Source organism: Gracilinanus agilis, chromosome 5 (genome assembly GCF_016433145.1).
Source record: "Gracilinanus agilis isolate LMUSP501 chromosome 5, AgileGrace, whole genome shotgun sequence".
NCBI classification, from domain to species: domain Eukaryota; kingdom Metazoa; phylum Chordata; class Mammalia; order Didelphimorphia; family Didelphidae; genus Gracilinanus; species Gracilinanus agilis.
The window spans coordinates 270,825,037-270,844,829 of NC_058134.1; the positions used below are offsets into that span (position 1 = coordinate 270,825,037).

Below are 19,793 nucleotides of genomic sequence, written 5' to 3' on the forward strand. Positions count from 1 at the left end.
CCAGCAGCTTCTCAGGTTTATCCTCGCGCTCAGTGTCTGTCTGAGATCTATTGGCTCCTGAGGTCTGAGTTCTAGTTTTTTCCAAGGTCAAGCCCCCGGTGGATTCCCTTGCTTGATCCTCTGCAGGAGGTTCCTTTACAAGTCTCAGGGAGCTACTTCCACAGTCGTATACCTGTCTGCACTGGTTCCCCACTTAGGCTTTAGTTCCTGGCTGTGTCTGCCTCCACCCACGCCTCTGCTCAGCCGGCACCCACGCCTCTTCTCAGCCAGCACTCTGTGCCCAGCGTCCACTCTCTGCTCCCGCGCGCTCAGATTTCGCGTGCGTTCTTGACTTAATGGGGTCCTAAGTCTTGCTGCTCTCAGGAACAGGTCCCGGAGCTGCTGATGACTCGATGGGTGCCCCAAACTTGCTCTATTTCTTTTTAGCTGGGTTCGGAGCTATAGGTGAGTGTGGAGGGGGTGGGGGTGGGGCGGTTGCTCAGCCCGCGATTTAGTGAGAGCCCTTTTTAGCCTGAAAATGTCTCGATTCCACGTACCTTCCACGCTGTGCCCTGTTGTGGGGTTCCTCCGTTCGTCTGGACTTGTTTTTATGTCCCCTTGAGGAGTTTTGTGTGTTTTGGTCAGGAGAGGTTAAGAGCTGCTTCTTACTCTGCCGCCATCTTAACCCGGAACTCCTACAGTATTGATTTTAAGACAAAAATAAGGGTTAAAAAAGAAAAGAGAAGAAAATCATCAGGCTTTCAAATTCTGGCTAAGTAGTAAAACTTACATTGGCCCCATATTTGTTTGTTTGTGGATTTCCATCTCATCCAATTTTCCATCCTTTCCAACTTCCATCTATGTCCCTCACAGATATAGCATTTTTCTTGGACAGAAATGAGGGAAAAAAGTATTCTAAACTTCTTGAACGTTCCCATTCCTTTAGACTCTGAATACATATTTTCTTAATAAAACAATTCTTTTTTATTTTTTTTAAAATACTTACCTTCCTTCTTAGAATCAATATTGTTCTAAGTTGGAAGAGTGGTATGGGCCAGATGACTTGCCATGGGTCACATAGCTAGGGAATGCCTGAGGTCAGATTTGAACCCAGGACCTCCTGTCTCTAAACCTGTTTCTCCATCCACCAAGCGTTCACAGATGCCACCTTAATAAAACAATTCTGAGGATCTTTATAGAATCTGATCCTCTGGGCTTTGAATGACAAAGTCTATGATGAGGACAGTAAGAATTTGGCCATGAAAACCAAAAGAAAATACACCCTTGTCAGTGTTAAGCCACATCTCGCTTAAGAAGTAATCCTATCAAGAACAAATGACTAGGCAGCATTAAAGTGTGAGCATGGTGAGCTTCAGAAATAAGGAAAAATTCTCAGTTATGGAAAATAAACCAAGAGCTGAATATACACTTCAGTCTTAAGAATATAATATTAACTACTGTTGGAGACAAGCAAATGAAATGAAAATTTTATGCATATAAGTTAAAAAATAATTCAACATTGGGAAATAATGATTTTCCAGCCCTAAATTTAAAGAACCCCAGAGGGGCAGCTGGGTGACTCAACAAATCGAGAACCAGACCCAAAGGCAGGTGGTCCTGGGTTCAAATGTGATCTCAGACACTTCTTAGGTATGTGACTCTAGGCAAATTACTTAACCCCCATTGCCCTAGACTTTACCATTCCTCTATCTTAGAATCAGTCAATTCTAAGACCAAAGATAAGAGTTTGAAAAATAAATAAAAATTAAAAAACCCTAGAAAATTAAGAAGAGTTTGTTAAGCACCTACTGTGCTCCAAGCACTATGCTTAGTGCTAGCAATGTAAAGAAAGGGGGAAAAGAAAAGTTCTTCCTTTAAAGATCACATAGTCTAAGGGAGGAGCTCAAAGCCTAGTCGAGTCAACAAGCATTTAATATTAAACACCTACTATGTGCTAATAAATTTGGAGGATTCAAAGAAAAACAAAAAAAGTCCTTGCCTTCAATAAGCTTCCAGTCTATGGAGGAGAGAGGATGCAAACAACTATATAGAGACAATATTGATAAAAACTAAATTGGAAACAACCTCAGAAGAATATGGTCCTAGCATTAAAGGGGACCAGAAAATGTTTCCTGCAGAAGCTGAGATTTTCAATGAGACATAAATGAAGCCTGCAAAGCCAAGAGATGCAAAAAAGGAGAGAGATTATTTTAAACAGATGAGACAGCCAGCATCCATGCACATTTGGGAGAGAGAGTGTCTTGTGCAAAGAAGACAGTTCGACTGAATCTTAGAAGAAACTGTGGAGGGCAAAAGACCCCCAAACCAAGAGATTTTATTGGAAAAATAAGTACCTGTGAATATGTGAAACACTAGCATTCTCAAAACTTGTAGACTGGTCCTGCCCTTTCAGTTGGTCCTTAGCCCAGTCAGCTTAAAAATTTAACTATTCTTTGGGTCCCTTGGTACTTTCTCTACATTACCCTTATAAACATGTCTATTATTATTATTATTATTATTATCATTATTATTATTATTATTCCCACTCTTATCTGTGGAAATTTAGAGGGAATTTCAATTTGATAAGTCAATGAGCTTAGTTACTGAGTGTTAGGGAATAGACTTCAGTATTTTCAAAAGCCTCAGAAGACTTAGATTCTTGGATACATTAGGAAGGGTTTTTGTTTGGTTTGGTTCTTAATTGATGTCAGGACTAATTTCCTGTTAGGTTTGACCCAAAATGGAATGGGTTTACTTGGGAGATAGCGTAGGTAGTCCCTCCTTAGAGGTCTCCAAGCAACAGTGGGATAGGTATTCATAAAGGGGAATTTTTTTTAGTCATGGGTTAAATTATATGGCTGCAGAAGACCCTTCCAGTTCTGAAAAATCTGACAGCATCAAAGATGCATGCATGATGGCTAACCACACTTAATCTCAGGTTCTGCCAATGTGGGGTTTGTTGTTTTTTTTTTTCCTAATTCCCTTGCTGCCTTTCCTGTTCCCATGCCTGCCTTAATTTTACTCTGCATCCCAGATTCCCTATTGCTTCTCCTTGAGAGAGGTGACCATAGCCTTACTGCTTACAGTTCTTAATCATTTTTGTCTCATGAATTCCTTTGTCCATCTGGGAAAGTTTTGGGCCTCTACTCACTCTTAGCCCAGGTATCACTGCTTCCCCTTTTCCATCAAAGGATTCTTAAGTCATGGTCAAAAGATGGTCAGAAAATGTATCTCACCAAATCAGGATGCTTCCTAGCTGACCTAACCTATGAATATTTCTGGGTGTTTCTATTCTTTGAGGGGTATAAATATTTTGTACTATTTTTGTTCTGGTATAAAAATTGTCTAATTCTTTAGGGTATAAAGAAAGGTCTCTCACAGTGCTTGGAGTCCTGTGGTCATGACCAGGGGTCCAGCTTTTTTGTGGGATAGATCTTCCATAATAAATCTCTTTCTTTGTGGCTTGGATATTTTACTTTATCATTTGCATACCTGTGGTTAGAAAAAATTACACAAATTGTTGAGGATCTCAAATGTACATTTAGGGGATAGTAAGGCAGAATTTCAGAGCCATCTCTGTATCAGAAATGTAGCCAGAGCTATTTCTGATCTATCTTAGTGTTTCAAATTTATTTAGACCAGAAGACTGACTTTTTGATAAAGTGGCAAATGTAGACACATTATGTGAGGTTCCGTGGAAGAAAGACAAGCACACTTCTTTTCCATTTGTCTTCCTATAGATAGTGTGTAAAGGAAACCCCTTCCTCTCAGGATCATGAACTTTCTGCTGGTCCAAGCCAGATGCCCAGAAAGTTCACAATCCTGGGAGGAAGGAGTTCCCTTTACACAATAAGCAGCCAGAGAGTTTGCAGGCACACTTACACATGCTGAACTTCCCAAGAACAAAAACTGGCTAAATAGGTTAGAAGACAGCTAGATAACTAGATTGGATGAATGGATGGAAGGGATGGATGGACAGATGGAAGGATGGATGAATAGATATAGGCAGGTAAAAGAAATAATATAGTCAATATAGATTAGATAGGATAGATTAGAGATTAGATAAATAGGATAGATTAGATAGAATAGATATTAGGATAAATTAGATGAAGGTTATATCTTAGAGATTAGATGAAAATTAGATAAACGGGATAGATTAGATTGAATAGCTATTGGGATAAATTAGATGGAGGTTATATCTTAGAGATAAGATAGAATCAATTAGATAAAGGTCAGAAATGGATTAGAGATTAAATGATAAAAATAAAATTAGAGGGGGCAGCTGGGTAGCTCAGTGGAGTGAGAGTCAGGCCTAGAGACAGGAGGTCCTAGGTTCAAACCCAGCCTCAGCCACTTCCCAGCTGTGTGACCCTGGGCAAGTCACTTGACCCCCATTGCCCACCCTTACCAATCTTCCACCTATGAGACAATACGCCGAAGTACAGAAGTACAAGGGTTTAAAAAACAAACAAACAAACAAACAAACAAAATAAAATTAGAGATTTGATAGGAAGGGTAGATTAGATAAATCAATGATCCAGTGGCTAGATAGAATAGATTAGAGATTAAATAGAATATGTTAGATACACAGAATGGATCAGATAGAGATTAGATTGAGAGGTAAACTAGATCAGCTAGACTGATAGATTAGATAAAATCCACAAAGCATTTATGACCATGCACCAAGCACTGTGATAAACCTGAGGGGATGCAAATCTAAGGAAGCACAACAGTACCTGTTCTCAAGAACCTCGTATCCTAATGGGACAAGAGAGCACATAAAAGAATTCTGGAAAGGAGTTATGGAATTGAGGTAGGGTAAAGTGAAGAGTGACTAAGAAGTGGTCTGGGAGCTAGAGCTAGAGTTAGGGTATCAATGGGAAGAAGTGGAGGGTAATGGCCAAAGAGCATGATGAGGAAGTGATCTGGAGGCTTTGGCCCCAGAAGGAAAAGGCAAAATGTCACCTAGCCTCGTCCTTCCTCAGCCATGATGAAATTCCTACCTCCCCCCACAGACAGGTCTGCCTGAAAGCACCAAAGTGTCCATCTACCTAATTACAAATCAGCGATCAGTGTCCTTTCTTCTTGTGGAATCTCCTGGCTGCCATGCCAACCTTGCAGTACAAACACAATGCCCCCACCGCCAGTTCAGCTCCCCGCCCCCCCAGCCATTGGCCCAATAGGCAGGATTTCAATCAACAGATAGGGGAAAGGAACACCATAGAGAGAGAGAGAGCAGTGGGAGCCTGTCAGAGGGGCCAAAAGAATGAGTCATGTTCAGGAAGTGAAGCCTGAGCGGGGGGGTTAGGAACAGAAGTCGTGGGAGACTCATCTGCAAGCCCAAGTTGGAATCTTGTTCATGATAGTCCCAGTCATGATAGGGTAAGCTTGCTATTCATCACATAATGCTGATAATATTGCTTTAAGCATAAGCATGGCATTATGAACATTGCCCCGGGAATGCTTTGACAGCTCATTTGAGTTCCCTTCCCAGCCAGCAGCTATTGGCATCATTTAGCAAATGATGAGTAGAACATTAGACACAACTTTCCACTGGTTGATTGTAGGGGTTGGAGATGTTAATAAGGACTCATTAGTCAGTGGTCTTCCAGTGCCATCTCTGTGATCCAGGGACTCTGGCCCCTGCTCTTCCTTATAGGACCCATTCCATCGCCTATTTTCTCTGGCTGCCCCCAAGCCTGAGATCCTCTCCCTCCTCTTCTCTATCTTCTGGCTTCCAGGGCTTTCTTCAAATCCCAGATAAAAGCCAATCTTTTTCAAAAAGCCTTTCCCAGCCTCCCTTAATGCCTTTGATTTTCTCCAGTTTTTTCTGCGTATATCATGATTGTCCATGGTTGTTTAAACGTTGACTCCTCCATTAGACTGTAGGTTTCTTGAGAAGGAGAGAGAGAGAGATAGACAGACAGACAGACACAAAGAGATAGAAAAAGAGACAGAGACAGAGAGAGATACAGAGACAAAGAGATAGAGAGAGACAGAGAGAGACAAAGAGATAGAGAGACAGAGAGAAACAAAGACAAAGAGATAGAGAGACAGAGAGAGAGATCAGTTGGTAGGTAGGTAGAGAGGTAGATCAGTAAGTAGGTGGATAGATAAATACATAGATGGAAAGAAATTTCATTTCTATGCTTAGTATAGTTTCTGATGTATAGACAGTGTTTAATAAATATTTCCTGATATAACTATCAAGAATGATTTCTGTAGGGGCAGCCAGGTAGCTCAGTGCATAGAAAGCCAGGCCAGGAGATGGGAGATCCTGGGTTCATTTTCTGGTCTCATATACTTCCTAACTGAATGACCCTGGGTAAGTCACTTAACCCTCATTGCCTAGCCCTCACTACTCTTCTGCCATGGAATTAATATTTGGTATTGATTCTAAAATAGAAGGTAAGAGTTTAAAAAATGACTTAAAATTGAGACAATAATTCTCAATTATAAATCTAAAGTTGCATACAACAACATTCATGAAAATAAAATAACATAATTTTTTAAAAATCAGTATTATTTTTAGGATTCAAGTTGGGGATATTTTGACTCATTTGACAGAGTCACATGGCCTTTCAGCTTAAAATCTCAGATGCAGGAATGAAAAGAAAATGAAAGTGGGAAAAAAAGGAAAAAAACCTATATCTTTCTATGTCAATCTAAATCTTTGTATATGTATATATGTGAGAGGCAGGGGGGGGGGCCGGGGGATGCCCTGTTCCACCAATGTCCTAGCAGATACAGCAAAAATTACCTTATTTTGGGGAGGGGTATTTAGCCCAACAGGAAATCACAGCAAAGGGGACAGAACTACACCTAGAAATTAGAAACACCTAGAAACTAGGCTCCTTTAGGAAGGAGAAGATGAGAAAAAGAACAGAAATCCTCTGTGTATTTTCCCTATGACATAATCGCAATTTCTGGTCAACTCCCATATATAATTTACTTTTCCTTTCTCTGTAACCTGCTCTGTGCTTTAGAGACAAAATGGTACTTTCTGCACTTTAAACTTTAAGCCAGACTTGATAGTCATTGAGGGCAATGCCCCTTAAGGCAGAAGTCAGTTTTGAGTCAAGAAAGCCCCATCCTATCCATTCCCTCAGCCACCCATTTAGCTTCGTCACGTGGGTCCTCATCACTTTCTTTTCAGAGACCATCATTCTGCTGGGCAATGGCACAGAGGAGAGTGTAGAATTATATCCCTTTTTCCAAATAGCTAGCATGGGATATTGATGAAAAAAATTACATTTTTTGGGAGCCTCTTCATTTCTTTTAACCAGCAGGAAGGCCATTCTGCCTCTACTAAAATAATATACCAATCCTTCATTTATGATGTTGAAGATGAGCCTGGGTCCTCAGAAATTCTGCTAATGGCATATCCTCTCCAGTAGAGCCTCTCAGGATGGAAACATTTCAAGTATGGACCTAGCAAGCAAGTCAGTTTTTGTCGTTCAAGGACAAGTGTAGTGAATTGTGCAGAGACTTATCTCCAGAAGGCTGGTCATGATGATGACCAGGTGATGACTGAAGGGAGGCTTAGGGGAAGAAATGGAACAGCAAATATTCTTGAAGTATTTTCTTTTAAGACCTGGAAAAGATTATTTTTCTCTGTCCAAGGAACATACCAACTGATGAAATTCCAATTTCTTGTCGTGTTGAATTAGAGGATGCTTTTCTTCTCCTGCCCAAGGAACAGACACACTGATAAAATCCTAAATCTTCTCTAGTGTTGAATTAGAAGAGGACTCTGGTTATAGCATAGCAGCGAAGTGTATCCATCTAAAGCAGGCTAGAGAGCAGAGATCATAGGTTTATTTGCTAAATGGGTGGCTCTTTGGTAGTTTTTGGCATTTTGACTCCACTTCGATTAATTATTGCCTCTATAAATGTGCATTTCCTCATGAGTAGCATTCATTTTTTTTGGTAGTGAAGAATCAGAATTGGATCCTGGACTCGACAAGAGTTCATTTTCGTGCTCGCCCAAAGCATGTGATGCTCTCCGAGAACTGAACACTCTGGGAGTTTGCCATCTAATGGAGACAGCAGTATCACGAACAGATATTGAGCAGACATCAACCAATGAATATATAATGAGCGTGCAGAATATTTACCTCATGCACGAGCCTTTATTTGATGTTAGCCTGGTGATAACGTTATAAATCTTTAAACTCTAGAGGGAAAAGCCAGCTGCATTTGTGGGCTTTGATTTTTCTCATAACTCAATAAAATTTCTATTTCCTAATCAATTGAGTTTTGTGAATTTGACAAGGGAAACAAGGAAACTTCTGGGTCATTTTATAGTTTCTGTCAGAATCGGGGCCACAGGAAAGTGTGGCAAGCATCCGTATTGAGTTTTCTTTTTCTCTGGGTGCCCAGACCTAGTTATATTTAACTCTTTCCCCTTACCAAAACTTTTTCTGTTTTTCAGAGGGAAGGCTCTTGTCTCTGAGAAACACCTCATTAAAGCATTTCACACTTGGTTTACTGCTCACTCTGCCATACCTAATTAACTTGGAAATGAGTCACTGTGATTTTGAATGTGGTGAGCAGTTTTAGGCTAATTTTCTTAAGTTCCAGATGAGGTGTTTATAGCACATTAACATCAGACATTCCTTTTATTGATGCTACTACTATAATACGAAGTGATTTATTATAACGTTGTGGTTTGAGGTTTTGGGGGAGTTTTATTTAAGAAAGTGAAACAGTGGAGCAGGACAAAGAGAGTATGCTAGGTAGATATTGAGAGGGCACATTCTGGTTTGACCGATGCTCTCTCCAATCACATACCCATTTAACTTTTTCCTCCACACGTCCCTTCGTATTCACTCAGAGCATGGTGTGCCTCTAACCTGTACTAGATGGTTAGGGAAGTTGAATATAGTTTCTCTCTTTCCATTAACAAGCTAAAAGCTGTAGCAAACCATTAAGAAATATATTTTCCTGAGAACTCTCTGCACCCAGTTATTTAGGTGGGTATATCTTTCTGTGAAAAAAATTCAGATCTACAAAAAAGGAAGTAATCCCTTTGGGGATGCTGAAGAACTTAAGACCAGTGTAGTGTTTTCTGTTTTAACAAGTTTATCTTATCTATATGGTTATACTCTAATTAAAACTGAATCTGTTAAACTATTGTTCTACAAATTTAGATGATTTCATGGACTCCTCGAGTCACATACCTTGAAAAGCAGATATTTCATTTCTGTATCATGAATTTCACAGGTTCAGGAGTTAATTGAGTAAAGTAAAAAATCATCATCATCATCATTAAACAAATTCCCATTAATTTACAAACTCCTTGAGGGCAGGGACCATCTTTGATTTTGATCTTTGTTTGTATCCCCAGAACTTAGTCCATTTGTTTTATCATTTTCAATTGTTTTGGGGGGACTCTTCATGCCGCCATTTTGGATTTTCTTGGCAAAGATACCGAGTGGTTTGCCCTTTCCTTCTTCAGTTCATTTGACTGTAGAAACTGAGACTTAACAGGGTAAAATGATTTGCCAAGCGTTACACAGCTAAGAAGTGTCTGAGGCCACATTTGAACCCAAGACTTCCCATCTCTAGGCCTGACTCTCAATCCACTGAGCCACCCAGCTGCCCCTATCAGACTTGCTTTTTAGGAAAATCACTTTAGCAGCTGAGTGGAAGATGGATTAAACTCGGAGAACTGGCTTAAGATGTGGAGAACAATCAAAAGACTTGTGGTAATCTAGGTGTGAGCCATGAGTGGAGAAAAAGGAAGAAACATTAAGACTTGGCAGCAGATTATCCAGGCTGGAGGATGCAAGTATGAATGATGAATTGAGCTGCTGTAAAGGAAAGAAGTTTCTAGAAGGGAAGAGATAAGCTTTAGCAATTTCATAAAATGATTAGCTAGAAACATTAGCTGGAAACCTAGAGCTTGCCCTGGTTTCTATCACAAGGAAGAGTGGACTTTGGACAACTGAGGAAGAAGGGACCAGGTTGGGGGATAGAAAAGGGGAAAAAAAAAGATTTAAGCCTAATACCTAGAACATGCCTATAGGACTAGGATTAACTGAGTAAACTTCTGCAATTGGTAACGTTCCCCTTTGGTTTATCATTGTAATTCATCTTTATGTTTCCCGGTTGTGCTAAGTACTAAAACTGTTAAAATCACCTAAAAGTTGTGAATCATTTTCTGCTGCCTGTAGGCTCACAGCCCTTCCCCATGTGGTATGGTAGAACACAGATTTCATGGGGATGCTTTTGAGCAGTTTTCAGTCATTGATGCTCATCTCTCTCATTTTATAACCTGGTTTCTCCCTGTGTGCCCACATGAGGCATTTGGATTGCCATACAAAATTAGGTTGACTTTCCAGTAAAAAGAAGTCACTTCAGACCTAAAGGAAACTGCATGTGTGACCTCAAAATAATTCAAGAAGCTCCATCTCATCTTTTATTCATTTTTCGTTAGGTTTTCACAGTAATCTTTGTTGGTGGAAGAGTCCGTGTCCATACAGAAAACTCCTTGTTCAATCAGTTTCTCCTCTCTTTTCCGTTCTTACTGCTGTTATATTAGGTCAGGACCTTATTTCCTCTGACCTAGACTGCTCCAGTCACTATCTAAATTATTTCCTTGCTTTTGGTGTTTCCTTTTTCAACTCATCCTAAATTATGCTGCTAGATTAATCTTATTATGACATGGTCCTAGAGGGCAGCTAAGTGGCTCAGCAGATTAAGAGCCAGGTCTAGAGACGGGAAGTCCTGGATTCAAATCTGGCCTCAGACACTTACTTCCTAGCTGTGTGAGTCACTTAACCACCATTGCCTAGTCCTTGTTGCTCTTCAATATTGATTCTAAGATTAAAGGTAAGGGTTAAAAAAAATTTGCTTTCTCTTGCTGTGGTTCAGTCATTTTTCATTTGTATCTGACTATTTGTAACCCCAACTGGGGTTTTCTTGGAGAAGATACTGGGGGGAGGGTGCCATTTCCTTCTCCAGCTCATTTGACAGATGAGGAAACTGAGGTATCCTGGGTCTCTTTATGTGCCTCCCTTCATCAAAAAGCTCCCTGATCTCCCCATTGCTTATAGGATAAAATCCAAATTCCTTACCCTGACATTGAAAATCCTTCAGAATATCCTTTCTCCTGAGCTTGATCTCTCTTCCTAGTACTTAAATATTTAGCGAATTGTTTTACTTTAATGTTGAAGCCCAACTGCCCCCACACATCCCATGCATTCCCATCTCCACACCAATTCTGTTCTCTGCCCAGGAGACCCTTCTTTCAAATCTCTACCTTTTTAGATCCTATCTTTCCTTCGTATCCCATCCCCAAAACCAACTCTTTTATGAAACCTTCCCTAAGACTCAACTAGTAAGATTCATCACTCCTCCCTCTATAGCTCTCCTGACAGATAAGTAGGTGGTGCAGTGGATAGAGCACCAAGCCTGGCATCAAAAAGATCTAAGTTCAAATATGGCTTTAGATATTTCTTGGCTCGATGGCCCTGAGCAAATTAATTTAACTTCTTTCTATCTCAGTTTCCTCTTGGATAAAATGGGGATAACAACAATAGCACCTGCCTCCCAAGGTGGTTGTGAGGATAAAAGGATAGATTCTTTGTTAAGTGCTTTGCAAACCTTTAAAGTACCAAACAAATGTTATTATTTATTATTTGTGGATCTAATTAATTCTGGTTATTTGTAGATTTCTCCTATCTCTCTCTCTCTCCCCTGTGAGACTATAAGCTTCTTCAGGTGAATGTGTACAGCATTGTAATGTGCATTCAAATGACATTTTTCAGATTAATTGAACTCAAAGTGCACCCAGAGTACTTTGAGCAGGCATTGCCCTAGTTAAGGAAAAAATAGACAGAGGGCCAGAGTTGCTCTCTTCCTAAGATCCTCTGAGTCCGCAGTTCTTTCTGAGTGAGGACCAAAGGAAGATTGTTTTCTCTTGCTGTGGTTCAGTCATTTTTCATTTGTATCTGACTCTTTGTAACCCCAACTGGGGTTTTCTTGGTGAAAATCCTTGGGTAGTATGCCATTTCCTTCTCCAGCTTGTCTGACAGATGAGGAAACTGAGGCAAACTAAGTTAAGTGATTTGTCCAAGGTCACAGGAGTGGTTTGCCATTTCCTTCTCCAGCTCACTTGACAGATGAGGAAACTGAGGCAAACTGGATTAAATGATTTGTCATCCAGGGTCACAGGAGTGGTTTGCCATTTCCTTCTCCAGCTCTTTTGACAGATGAGGAAACTGAGGCCAACAGAGTTAAGTGACTTGCTCAGAGTTACACAGCCAGTTAGGGTCGGAGGCCAGATTTGAACTCAAGAAGAGGGATCTTCCTGACTCTAAGCCTGGCACTCTATTCATTGTGCCACCTAGTTGCCCCAAACAGAAAAGCTTCAGTTGCATTGCTTCAGTCATATCTGACTCTTCATGGTGCCATCTTGGAGTTTTCTTGGCAGAGATATTTGACTGGTTTGCCATATTCCTTTCCAGCTCATTTGACAGATGACAAAACTGAGGCAAACCGATTTAAAATATCTTGCCCAGGGTCACATAGCTAATAAGCATCTGAGACTGGATTTAAACTCAGGTTTTCCTGACTCCAGTTCCAGTGCTGTATCCACTGTGCCATGTAGCAGCTATGCCTGACCAGGGACTGATAAGAAGATTGCTTTCTCATCTCACAGCTTCAGTCCTTCAGTACTGAGTCACAGGGGTCCCTGTATTTTGCCAAGGGCACTCAGCACACAGTGAATGGGATGCCAGCTGTTGAGTTTGTTTCCATAAAAGCATGAACTTCCACCAAGTCTCCGGGGATGCTTCCTTTGGTTATAAAGGTCACAGAGTTGGGCACTGGCTTTCCTTCCCTAGTGGATTTGATCAGAGGCCAGGTCAATAGAACATAAATTTTTTTTTGAAAAGCTATTGATTGTTGTGTGGTGGTTATATATCTTGGCAAAATGTTTTATAAACATATTGGCAGATTCTGAGGAAACACGCTTGGTTGTGATACATGAGTTACATTTGGATTGGTCATGATCTATACCCAGAAAAATACACAGAGTTGAAATATGGTAAGAATGAAAGTCATGAAAATCAGTTATTCATAACATAAAAGAATTATGCAAAACTACTCTAAGGAGGAATTAAATTTCAAACTCATTATTATAGTGGGGATATCATTTTTATACTTAATAGGAGGACTAGAGATAGGGACTAGACCTATGATTTCACTGGTACAGGGAGCCTCCTGGTAATAAAACTCTTGTCTATCCATGCATATTGGCCCCTTCTTTGCAACTTCTAATATCAAACGAGTCACCCAAAGGCCATACAATCTGTTGATTGATGTCTTCCTGAATCCGAGACTATCTTCTTGGAAACGAAGAATAATTCTTCTGCATGGAACCTCCACTTGTTTAAATTTTGCCCATCTCTTGAAATCCATCTGAGATGTGGCACCCCATAGACTTCTCTGATCCCCATCACTTTTCTTCCCCTGTCCAGTTGGAGTTGGTCTTCATTTGATAGTATCTGGGGGAGGTAACTCTTGTGGTACTTAGCACATTGATGAGATATCATATATAAAGTCTTCTACTATGTAAGACTGTGTCTAAATGTAAATTATTACTCCACTTGTCATTGATTTGATTCCAGTGGCTGAAACAACCAAATCCTGAAACTCAGCTATTATAATATGAGACTAAATAGCTTTATTTGGACCTCTGAATGATGATGGTGATAACACCAGTGTGCGTCCAAATACAAACTGGTGGGGACAAAATATTTATTACCATTAGTGAAACTAAATATTCACTTACTAGAGCATGTTAAGAGCTCTATCACTATAGAACTGTGGTGGCGAACCTATGGCACACATGCCAGAGGGGCCATTCAGAGCCCTATCTGTAGGCACATCCACCATCACCCCAGCACAGAGTTTCCCAGAGTTCGTGACAAGAAAGCCAGAGGGATGTGAGGCAGGGCTGCTCCCCTCTCCCTCTCTATGCATGCCAGAGAACATCATCTGTCCCTCTAAAAGATTCACCATCACTGCTACAGAGTTATAATCTGGATTTATAGTTATACTATCTGTCAAACTAAAAGGTACTTTTTTTAATTGTCAAAGGTATATAGTTTTATGTGTAGAATAAATTTAAAATGTCAGTAATTTTTTTATCTTCTTCTCTATAGCACCAGCGAGTAGAAAGCCAGGAGATCCCCTTGTCATCTCAGATATCAAGAGGGGCAGTGTGGCTCACAGGTGAGATGATTGGCCAACTTCTTCCTTCTCATTGACCCATACCTCCTGCTAACAGCTAATTTGGCCCCTAATCCTGTCAGAAATTGATTTCTATATATAGCATAATTCTCATTTCATCAAAGAGTTTTTCATGAGTTCTTCACCTGCTGTGGGGCCAACATATGCTCTCTTTGGTCACTTCCCATCCAAACTCTTATAGCCAAAGATGAGCTTGGCTCTTCTTGAGATAGCTACCCTGTAGAGATAATTGCATAGCAAAAGAGCCCAACCCCAAGCTAGGGCTTTTCCTCCCCAGCCCAGGAAAACAAAACCTTTTAAACAAGCTCTGGTTGGCACAGAGACCCAGCAAGACCCAACAACAGATGCCAAAGCCTGCCTTCTAAACATAAAAGATCTCAGTTGAAAAGCATAGATAGCTAAATCAGGGATAGGTTTTTGGTTCGGAGCAAAAAAAAAATGTGCCTTAAAATTAATTATTCTACTTTCTATGTATTTTCAGGCTTTAAGTAACCCTTGATTTGACTGCCCCAAGACACATTGCAGGACCCTTTGCCACTTCTACCCAGAAATACACATGATTCATTTAAATAGTTGGATGTAACAAAGGCTTCCCAGGCACAAATTTCTAGTAAAGCTATCAGATACCACTTCATATCTCACTTTCCCAAATCCTCTCCCCAATTCTTCCTTCAACATTTGAGGATTGGTAAGAGATACCATGGATGGAAATAAAGTTGCAAAACATTCCTTAACCATTTTAGAATTTGGCCATTTCCATTCTGTCTTTCTACAGTAGGAAAAGGATTTCTCAGACACTTCTTGCTTCTGTGACCTTGGACAAGTCACTTAACCCCCACTGCCTAGCCCTTACCACTTTTTTGCCTTGAAAGCAATACATTATATTGATTCTAAGATAGAAAGTAAGGGTTTAAAAAAAGGGGGGGAATTTAAATGATTGAAGGGAAACAAGGAAAGGTGGCATGACTGACTACAGTCTGTCTAGTGCCTAACTCAGTTCCCTGTTTAGAATTTATATATTATTTATATAAAGTTTACTTTTCAAATGTTACATTTTTGATATCTAGTAGCTAAATATCATGGCTTCCATTCCAGAATAAGATAGTCCAAAAAAACAAAAAAATAACTGTAAAGAAAAAATATTTTTTAATTAAAGAATTATTTTCCTTCATAATCTTCTGTAATACTGCATTATATTTAATGATACGTTCAATAACCCAATTAAGTGGTACTAATTCTTTACACATTTGCATTCCTTGAACAGAACTGGAACCTTGGAACTTGGAGACAAACTACTGGCCATTGATAACATCCGGCTGGACAACTGCTCCATGGAAGATGCAGTTCAGATCTTACAGCAGTGTGAGGACCTCGTGAAGCTCAAAATCCGTAAAGATGAAGATAACTCCGGTAGTAATCATTAGCCTAGTTACAGTTGATTTTTGTAATCTTGTCTTCCAGCTTCACAAGAATCTTAGGCTTGTCTCAGAGACAGTAGCTGGTGTAAATCAGGCTGTGGAATCTTCAACCAAATTAAAATTGTATGCTGGGACTGTGATACAGATTCTTATGATGAGAATTTTATCAGTGATACATATACGTAGTAAAATAAGGTAATGGGGATTTGTCTTAAAATAAGCCCATCTCTTCTTGAATCCACCTACCTCATTCTTTGAATTGCTGGATGGGTTTACATTCCTTTTGAGTACTACTGAGAAATTCCTACTGAAGAAATATGGAAGGAGCTGGGAATCCAAGAACTTGGGTTCTAGTCTCAACTCTGCCATTCAAAATTAGACAAACCACTACATTTCTCTAAATGGTGATTGCTTCCTCATCTGTAAAGTGAAAGGATTAAATAAGATGATCTCTAAAGTCAGTGATAAAGTAGGTGGCTCAGTGGATGAAGAGCCAGGCTTAGAGATGGGAGGTTCAGATCTGGCCTCGGATACTTCCTACCTCTGTGACTTTGGGCAAGTCACCTAACTTCAATTGCCTAGTCCTTACTGCTCTTCTGAGTTGGAGGTGATACTTAGTGTTGATTCTAAGACAGAAGGTATGGGATTGAAAATAAAATAAAGTCCCTTTCAGTTGACTGATTCACTTAGTTCTAATCTTTGCTTTTCTAGCAGCATTTTCAGAGCTCTGGCTTTGAAATGGGGCTGTTCCCATCATTATTTGTGGTCATGGTAACATGCTACATTTCTTTGGATCATACATAACTCAAGTGAAGTCTCCCCCTATGCTACTGAGAAGTCAAAGCCTGAGACGTTGTGTTAGCAGATATAAAAAGGATGGCTTCCTATGTGATTACACCTTTACTTAAGACAGCTATGAAAATGGATTGACTTTTGGAAACCCAAGGCACCCTCTTAATTGCTTCATCCTTAAAATGACCAGGAGAAAACAAAACATCCAGTTCAATCTAATCCAGGTCAGTGTTTATTAAACTCCTACCATATGCTCATCCATTTTGGGTGTCTGCCTCTCATCCAATTCTCACCTGTGGCCCCAAGAAGTTGAAGCATGCCCAGCAACCACACTCCAGTAAAAGCATCTCAGCAGAAACCAGGTGGGCCATCAGTAAACAGCCTCCAATCCATTGGTGATTTAGGGGGATGTCTATCTCAAGTATGTGAAAACTTCCCCTGGCACAATGGATAGATAAGAACAATTTGCTCCAATGGCCATGAAGGCTGTTGCTGTAGGCGCTGTGGAGCATCTAGAGCTTGGCCAAACATGGAAGACACCAAGATAATCCACTGCATCCATTGCCAGTGGTCCTGACTTTTGCCTTGCCACTGGACTTTGATGGCTCTGGAAGAGAAAGAAAGGCTGATGTTTTCACCCAACTCTACCTCACTCAAATCCAATTCATATTTATTATCCAATTCACCATGTGATGGCATCAAGCTTCTTCAATGAAGTACAAGCAATCACCATTTGCAAGATACTGTACTTAATATTAAGGCACTGGGGAGAAAAAGATTTAGAGCTTCAAGAGGTCATAGTTTTCATTTAGTATTTCACTCTTTATTTTGAAGATGAGGAAACTGAGGCCCAGAGAGAATGGGTTATATTTTCCCAGGCTCACACAGGGAGAAATTGTAGAGTCAATATTTAAGCCTAAGGCTTCTCTCTCTCTCCAAATTCAACATCTTTTCCACTCTATCAAAGAGTGTCCTGAATTCTAAAGACCCTCTATATAACTCTACCATGGGATGACTCAGAAATAAAATAGACTTAAAAAAAGGAAAGAACCATAGAAATTAAGAATCTTCTTCTCTGATAACACAAAAGATTTTTTAAAAACATGACAACAATCTACCTGAGGAGTGTTGAAACATTGGTATGTCTCATCCTGACCAGAATTCAAACCACCAACAGCTGGATTCATTACTACATCAAGGACCTATGATTAGTAAGTGTGGATACTCTCTGCACCAACACATGCCAATGTCACAACCTGTCTCTGACTTACAGTCTTAGAGGAAATAGATCCAGATCAGTATGTTTCCTCAGGTTGTCCATTCAGTATTACTCTCTGTTAGTGATCCCTTCCAGTTATCAGTATTTCCATTCACATCAGTCTAAAGGCTACATATACTCTGGCAATGAGATCCAATGAAATGTAAGGTCAAAGAATGTGATATTCAGTTCCTCTAGACCTCCTGGTCTCTCTTCCTTGTTACTGTCTTTGACCAAAAACTCTTCATAGTATTTATTTCACATTACCAGAAATGGCTAATCTTTGCCCCTGCCAAACCATTCCTATGCTACTAACTGGCTTCTGACTCCTCCAAGACTCAAAGCAGTTCCAACCACATTTTTGTACCATCAATTTGCACAGGTTTCAGGTATAGGCAGCTATGTTGCCTATATCAATATCTGTATTACTTCTAATTTGCCACCTTTACAGCAAATCTTTGTCCCTACTTTACTGACAGTTTCTAGAATTCTTTGTCCTCCAAAATGTGCCCTTTAGGTATTGATAACTCAGCTTTCCAGCTTTAAACTTCAGAGAATCAAATTGCCACCTCTTTTTAGATTCATCCGTATTTATAGTCACTGTGTTTATAGTCCTTCAGACTCAATTACTACTGGGGCTCGGGTTTGGAGATTGTTTTTTTCTATTTTGGGTTTATCTGTGGAGAGACCCCCACACACACTAGATAGGGTTCTGCCATTTGGGAAACATATTTTGCTGCATAGACTGCCAACCTGAAGCAGACCTCAGCTGCCTTATTTTCTAAGTAAAAAGATAAGTATAGATTTTGCACGTGGCTGGGGATGTTCCAGCATTCAAAGCCAGGGCATGCCTTCAAGTTGGCACCAGTTTCAGAAGCAGCCACTGGGTACTTGGACAGAAACAGATTTACATTTTCTGGTGTGTGTCTGCTTTTTTGTTCCTTGCCTTTTCACATCTACTAGTAATACTTAACCCTAAAAAAAATAGCAACTATCCCAGTAGGTAATTTACCAGTAGGTAAATCTTAATGGACCTTTTATAATACTTATAAATTCATCAAAAGGTGGACACAAAACAGAATCTATAAATGGATGTGAAGGTGGAGATCAAGGCTGCTCACACAGAAGCTGTCTAAAGCAGAGACCCTTGCCTGTGTGGGGTGATTTTTAGAATAGAAAAACTTTCATCAACTGATGTAAGAAATCTCAAGGCTAATTCCTTTCCTTTAGTCCACATTTCTCCCTCTTCATGCCCTCACTTCAGATATAAAATCTGCTGAGACAGGTGGTGCGTAAAACTCCTAACACCTGGGTCTGAAGGATTTTAATTGAATGGTTTTTTTTTGTTGTTGAGGGTCAAGAGAAACTGAGTAGGTGAGAAACTCTCTGCCTGAGGATGGGAGAGGGGTTTGGAAAGAAAAGGGCCCAGAATAGGAGGGGATAAAGGCAAATTTTACCTCGTTATTCATGAATCCTGACATTTACTAACTGTGTGACCATGGGCATGTTACTAATATTCACTGAGCTTCAGGCAACTCTCTGAGATTGTAAGTAATGAACAGGTTGTGATGTGGGCTTGTGCTGGTAGAAGTCCTTGATGTTTTAATGAATCCAGCTGTTGGGATGACACATACATCTTTTCTCCCTCTCTGCCTCCCTCCCTTCTACCCTTCTTTTCTTCCTTCCTTCCTCCCTTCCTATCCCTTCCTCCCTTATTCCACCCCTTCCTTTCTCCCTCCCTTCCCTTTGTCTCTCTTTCCCTTCCTTCTTTACTCCCTTTTTTTGTTCCTCCCTTTCTTACTATCTTCCTTTCTTCTTTCCCTCCGTCTCTTCCTCTCCTCCCTTCCTTCCACTTTTTCTTCTTCCCTCTCTCCCTTCCTGTCTCTTCCTCCTTCTAGACCTCCCTTTATTTCTTCTTCCTTCTCTCCCCCTCTCTCTTTCCCTTCCTTCCTTCTTTATCCCCTTCCTTCCTATAGGGGGCCATGCCTCTATATGATTTTTTGGGGTCCTGAGCGGCGTGGTGGCATAGGATGGTTAAAGCAGGAGAAAGAAAATGAGAACAACTAGACTAGTGGTTAGCCCAT

At 40.3% G+C, this 19,793-nt stretch overlaps 1 protein-coding gene across 1 annotated transcript in view; it reads left to right on the forward strand.

Annotated features, from left to right (window-relative positions):
• The window catches only part of GRIP1 (glutamate receptor interacting protein 1), a 491,773-nt gene that overhangs the window by 390,774 nt on the left and 81,206 nt on the right, over positions 1 to 19,793 (forward strand). Inside the window, exons 9-11 of the mRNA XM_044679204.1 lie at positions 7,894 to 8,137; positions 14,128 to 14,223; positions 15,506 to 15,651. Coding sequence (XP_044535139.1) covers positions 7,894 to 8,137; positions 14,128 to 14,223; positions 15,506 to 15,651 — 486 coding nt within the window. The remainder of the gene's footprint in view (positions 1 to 7,893; positions 8,138 to 14,127; positions 14,224 to 15,505; positions 15,652 to 19,793) is intronic.